Source organism: Eschrichtius robustus, chromosome 17 (assembly GCF_028021215.1).
Source record: "Eschrichtius robustus isolate mEscRob2 chromosome 17, mEscRob2.pri, whole genome shotgun sequence".
NCBI lineage: Eukaryota > Metazoa > Chordata > Mammalia > Artiodactyla > Eschrichtiidae > Eschrichtius > Eschrichtius robustus.
Genome location: NC_090840.1, coordinates 3,604,512 through 3,611,150, shown reverse-complemented (window position 1 = coordinate 3,611,150; position 6,639 = coordinate 3,604,512). Strand labels below are relative to the sequence as shown.

General features: G+C 42.0%; 1 protein-coding gene across 1 annotated transcript; it reads right to left on the bottom strand.

Moving 5' to 3' along the window:
- Window positions 1-1,159: 1,159 nt before the first annotated feature.
- MRPL15 (mitochondrial ribosomal protein L15) lies at window positions 1,160-6,325 on the bottom strand. The gene is made up of 5 exons (XM_068525753.1): window positions 6,164-6,325; window positions 5,188-5,342; window positions 4,430-4,595; window positions 2,119-2,242; window positions 1,160-1,668 (listed from the first exon to the last, which is right to left on the bottom strand). The coding sequence occupies exons 1-5, from the start codon at window positions 6,269-6,271 to the stop codon at window positions 1,331-1,333; spliced, it is 891 nt and encodes a 296-aa protein (XP_068381854.1). The 5' UTR covers window positions 6,272-6,325; the 3' UTR covers window positions 1,160-1,330.
- Window positions 6,326-6,639: the final 314 nt, after the last annotated feature.

Here is a 6,639-nt window from a genome sequence, read left to right as displayed (position 1 = left end):
TATGGCCAAAATGTTTAGAAAAAGAGGCACAGAAAAAAGTAGATGGTTTCTGGTGTTTTATCATCACTCTCCCTCAGAAACACCTGTCACTTGTATCTCTGAAAAATAAAAAACATGTTTTTAAATTGTTGCCCATCCTCTGAAATTCATAGGTGACTATCCGAGAAGATGGGGCTAGTAGTGATTCTTATAAGTTCTGGGTACTAAGAAATGGTTTAATAACAAGCCAAACTAAATAATCTTGGATAAAAACTGAAATACACTCTTGGTACTTAAATTACTTTATAAACTGAATCTTAGCTCAGCAATATTGATGTAGATAAGGTAACAAAACAATGCACTGTTTAGTTTTTTAAATTTTTTTATTTTCGTAAAATAAACAAGCAGGAATCATTTTAGTTCTACTGTTGAAGAATTATCATGAATTATTCAAGATTTAATTGCATCAGGATAAATTGAGCTTTCACGTGGTTAGATACAACAGATCTTTGCAAAGCTAAATGAGCTTACTGACTGAACCTTTTAAATTAACTGAGTTTAACTTTCACATGACCAATTGTTTTTATGGCTTATATAATCATTGACCATTTTTTCAAAAGCATTTAAAATGACTGAAAAACAAAGGTTTCCAAAGTCTATGAAATAAGTAAAATCATATCAATTAGAATTAGAACATTTACCTTCTTCAAGGAAAAAAATGTTACTGGCTTGATCATTTCTGTCTACTCTGAGTTGAGAAAATGAATTCCCTTGGGATTTTTGTCTCAATTTTGCTAGCAAATATTGAACTACTTAGAAGCTACTCACCAGTCTTAAACCTTCAACTCACATCCCACATCTTAATCATCCCAAGCTGAAGGCTTACTGTCTTGACACTGGGTAGCAGCGCTTCGTGGCGGCTACCGAGTAAGAGGCTCACCAGCTCATTAGCAGCCCTCTGACCTTGACCAAGCAGCCCTCTGACCTTGACCAAGCAGCCGACAAAGCAATCCCATCCCACTTGCGCGTTCACTCTGATTTGCAACAATAAGACAAGACCTGGATGGAAAGATGATGGAAAACTCAACTGGAAATTGTCTGAGAGTTACACTCTTCCTTGGGCAGAGAACCAGGGAGCTCAGAACGGAGACAGAAGCACACAGATCCACCAGATCCTCTATGCAGTCCTTGCTTACTGTATTTTTATTTTAATTTAGATAACAAAGAGAGAGATGATGACACAGAAAACACCAACATCTGCAGAATTACAAATTAAGCAAATGCAACGGGAAACACACGTGTTTCAGTCCCTTTCTGGTGCTCTTTTACCATCTGCTCTCTTGGAAGGAACTCAGGAGCTGTAGTACTTGAGGAGATTCTCATCCGTAGGTTTGAGGATTTTCTTATCTGCCATATTCACTACCCACCCGGGAGCAAGACCAAAGAAAATCTGCCTTGGATCTTTTCGAGCACTGAGCATTTTGAAGAGTTCGTCTTTAGTGATATCAGGTAAAATATAACCGTACTTCTTGGCGAGCGCCAGTCTCGCTTCAGGAAATTCAGCAGGATCCGCCAAGTAACCGCGATTCCTTGCATCAGTGTAATAGGTTACCAGTGCCTCAGGGGGGAGCATTCGCTTGGGAATGGGTTGTCCACGGAGAAAGAATGGAATAGGTTTGCACAGAATTTCTAAAAAAAATGTTTAAATAGAAAGAGAGAGATGCAAATACTGGCTATATACATAATGATTTTCTCTTAATAATGGTATTCTTTTAATTATTAATTTTTAAATATTTCCAAGAGAAAAACTTAATTCCCAAAACTTTTTTTTTTATTAAACAGGTTTGTCTTAAGTAAGCAAATGGAAACACTTGACTTTCAAGTCTGCATCTTGAAAGTCAAAGTTACTCCTGGGTCACCAACAGCGAGTGAATTTCTAAACGTGGGAAATAGCATATTTAAGCCCCATGTTCTACAAAACAAAACCTTTTTACGACACACTGGCTGAGGTGTACGAGAAGGCGGCGCCACCAGCCACACCACTAGCAGAAACCGCTCAAACAGGAAGCCAAGGGGGCTGCAGAGCAAGTCAAACCCTCATGCGGCAGTCAGCACGAGACCCCGAGGCAACAAGCTTACCCAGGCTTCGAGGGTCGTAGAAGGCCGTCGTGATGACACCCCCGTTCTTCTCGATCGCAGCGATGGCCAGCTCTGAAGCCAACTGTACTTCAATATTAACTTTTGCCTTAAAGGTGTCAGCACCCTGTCACCCGTCAAAACAAGGTCTGTGAGGAGACGGCTTGGCTACAAGTGAGTTAATTACATGAGCTTCCCTTCTATACTGTGTTTTCTCCTCTAAAGGGTCTGCAACGTGACAGCTATTCCTACTTTAAATACCCCTGCTTTGAGGTCCTATCAAACACCAAATTCTTCCACGTTTTTTTAGGCCAACTTGTTTTACCAATTTTCATTCCCTACGAGCAGGGATGACTAGCATTCGATTTTATGCGTTTGGCGGGTACCAACATAAATACACATTCCCATTACTTCATTAACAGCAGACTGTTTAATCCTCAGAACAATTCTAAACCCACAGAATGACTGCCACACCAATGTCATAGACGGCAACACTGAACCACAGAGAGGTTAAGCAACTTGCCCAAGATCACAAAGCCAGGGAGTCTAGTCCCAGCGCCTTCGTTCCTAACCATATTATGCCGCGTGACACCGATAAAAACTTACCTTCCCAACCCATAAGTAAGCAAGAGGCCAAGAGCTGGTTAAAGAGGGGGGCAAGTGGGCTTGAGCCAGCAAAAGAACAAAGTATCTGGGCTTGGGAGGGGCCAGGCCCCTCTAGGGAAAGGGGCAGAGACAACAACAAAAATAAAAATAGTACTCAACTTTTTAAAGTCCTGTCTGGGCACTTTCATTAGGATGTGCTATATTTTACTCTAATTTCAAAACAGATTCTGACAAAATAAAAAGATGGTGGCACTACCATTCTTTTTGCAGTAATAAATTTTTTTTTGCTATTTTGGTGCGGCCGAAACAAGCTGGCTCCCAATTTCAAAATATTCCATCAATTCTAAGACACATTTTCTCACATTTTTCCCATCTATGATACTGGTAGGCATTTTTACAGTCAATGGCACTTTTGACTCAATGAAACAAAGTCTTGCCATATTATTTGAGATTTCTAATTACTGTTCCACAGATTGCTTAACCATTTCCCTATCCTTGGGCATTGGGGTTACTTCCAGCATTTTCAGTGTTATAAGAAGAATATTTAGCATTTCATTATATTAGGTTTCTTTTATTTTGTTTTTCCTTAGGACTTCTGTTCCCAAATTGGTAATGTTGTGCTGAAAGAGCAAAAAGAGTCTTACTATCCACTATTTACTACAAATCTGAAATCCAGAAAAGGGCAAGCAGTTTACAGAGCTGTAAATAATGTATAACTGTACTTATTCAACCAATGTCCTGGTGTAGATTTCAGAATGATTTTTGCTAGTTTAATACACACATGCCTGAAAGCTGCTGGGATGTGCATTAATGCCTGGTGAGGTCAAGGGTTTTTCCATATGTTAATCTACAATTGTGTTCCCTTATACACAATTCTATACAAGTAGAATACTGAGGCTTAATGGTGTATTTGGTATCCTCTCTTCGAATCATTTTATTTGGAAAACTTTTATCCACAAGTGTACTTTTTCAAAGGAATCTAAAAGGTTTTCCCATAAACTATGCTTCCCTCTAGTGGACACTAAGTTACTTACACAGCAACATCGTATTACTGACATACAAGAAACAGGTAGTTGATTAATAATCTACAAGTTTATTTGCTTATGAAACTCCTGGCCAACTTCTACAAATAGAAAACCGCTTCCCTACAATTAGAACTGGATTTGGTTCATTTCTGTCTTCCATAAATACTGAGTGACTATCACAAGCCAATATTTCCAATGTTGAAAATACAGCAATGAATCAAAGTACCTGCTCTCAAAGAACTGACATCACAATGAGGAAAACAATGAAAAATAAATGCATTACTTGGTAATAAGTGTCAGGTGTTCATACACTCAAAGAAAGGTCCTTCGGGCAGAATAAGGCAGACGGTCGGGTATGAGAGTATGAATGTTCCTTTATAAAAAGTGTCAAAAACATCTTCCTGCTAGGATGACATTTGAACAGAGAACCAAAGAGAGTGAGGGAGAAATATGAATGGGTACCCAGGAGAAGAACATCCCAGGACCAGGAAACAGAGCCGCCCCTGCCTCCCGCCACAAAGAGCATGCAGCTTTCTAAAACCACAACGAGTATAACACGATCGCCGCTACATAATGGTTATGACAACTCAAAAGGGATAAAAATAAAGAAGGCAGAGTGTCGATTATATGGAAATCAGAAATAGCCATCTATGTAACTCCAAAAAAATCTAATTCAGACTTACCTCCTCTACCAGCTGGACACCATAATCCCTTTTAGATGGCTGGGTGGTCACGCCTCTCCCATTGACAAGTTGGGTTAAATCAATAGGTTGTGTAGGATCAACTCGACCCAAATCAATAAGATACTGCAGCCTGTTGAGACTCAAAGGCTGATACTGGCGTCTGAAGCTACACAAGAAAGTAACCGTAGTTGGAAAACTCAGTCAGACTTACCTTCCAGCAAGATCTCCAGATCAACTCAGAGCTTTGTCCTGGGTTTTTCTCCATCAATTTATATGGTTTAACAAAATAAAACCCCTGAGTATGGCATAAACATGTAATATTCCTTGATTTGGGCGCAATGAAACAAAACCAGTAAGTACTTACTTTGTTTCACCAACAATTATTTGCCTAGGCATCTACTTCACTCATTTACACAAATAAGTAAATATGTGGAAAATTTAACCCGCTATGTAAATTATACAATAATGGAACTCAAAGTAACGGTGATTACCATTTACTGGGTGACGACAATGAGTCAGATTTTATATATGTAATCACCCTAAACGTCGCAAGCAGGCACCATTATCTCCATTTTGCAAGTCTTAGTGCAACGTCTGGCTTTTTCCCCAATTCAGGCTAAACTTCATTACCAAAAATGGTTCAGAGAAACAGCAGTGAAAGTTTGCCTCAAAGTGGATTTAAATTTCTACCAACCTATTTTTAGGTAACTCTCAGTGAGAATTAGCTACTTTTACACTAAGAAGCAAAGTAAACTTACCTATGTCCTTCATTAAACCCATATTTTGGGATTCGAAGGTAAAATGGAGTCTGGCCTCCCTCAAAGCCCAGCCGGGGCCGGGTTCCTCTCTGTCGTTCTCCCTTGTGGCCTCTGCCACATTTCCTACCTCTTCTCTGACCTCTTGGTCGTCTTTCCTGCAAGGAAAGAAGAATGTTTTATGATCTACAGATGCACTTTTTAAATTGCATTTCACCTTTGCACTGTATTTTTTGGTTATGCCCTTCATTCAGCCAACCAAGCAGGACTAGCCAAGCCCACTACGTGCCAGGCACCATCCTAGCTGCTCTGAAGTCCAAACACTCCACATGAGCAACTCTGCCTCTGAAGATGTAGCTAATTCTTGCAACCAAACTCCAAGTTGTGTTTCAGAGGGAAAGTTCCAAGAATGAGATGAAAAAAAGGAGACTGTGACAGGTTGGAACTGAAAAAAATTGTAGAATTAAAACATCCACAACAAGCAAAGTTCGCATGATATGCAAGCGCATTTATTTTGGAATTTACTGTCAATATGCCATTGTTACCCATATATATAGCGTTCTATTTAAATGCCAATTTATAAGGAAAATATTTTTCTTACTTTACATCCTGTCACTTCAGGAAAGCAACAAATTGATTTTTAAAGTGACAGTATGTCCATGACAGCTTTTCTAGCTATATTCAATGATTTGCAGAAGAGACATCAAACGTAATAAATCTTTCCCATGAAGATAAGGTATGGAAAAGTACTCCATGTTAAACCCAATTTTAAAAGAGACAATCATTTGTACTTCCTGCGACCTCGCGCCCCCGCCCTAATTAACGTAATTAAGCCTCTAAACCTGAACCTTACCGAGAACTGGGACCACGTGGGCAGGTTTTCCCGCGTCACCTAAGCAGAGGGGCTCAGGGGTCCCTGGTTCCCCCCGCGCCTCTGGACCCGCGACCCCGAGGGCCCCCGCGCCGCCCCCAGCCTTACCGGTTTCCTGGAGCCCGGGTTCGGCCTCATGTTAGCCAGGCTCACACGGGGCAGGGCCCGCAGCAGGTCCAGGGCCTGGGGCCCCCCGCCCCGCACCGGGCCGGCCATGACCCGCGCGCCCGCCAAGCCGCAAGGGCGCCGGGCCGCCAGAGCCACGTGATTTCCGGCGCTGCTTTACGGCCGCGGCCCCGCCTCTGTCGTGCTGCAGGCCCGCCGCGCCGCGCCGCCAGCCGCGGGGCATGCCGGGAGCCGAGTGCAGTTGTGGCGGCGGCAGGTGTGCGAGGGTGTGTCTTCGCTGTGCACCGGCTTTATGTTTAGTTCGTTGGGGATGGGATCCTATTTTGAGAGGTCGTGCCTTGACCTTGGCTCGGAATGTGCTGCATTCTCTTCCGCCGCACAAAGCACGCGTTGAAAACGGTGTGCGTTAGAGGGCTTGGATTCACTGGCCTGATGTGTCTCCCAGTCTGGTCCTTAGA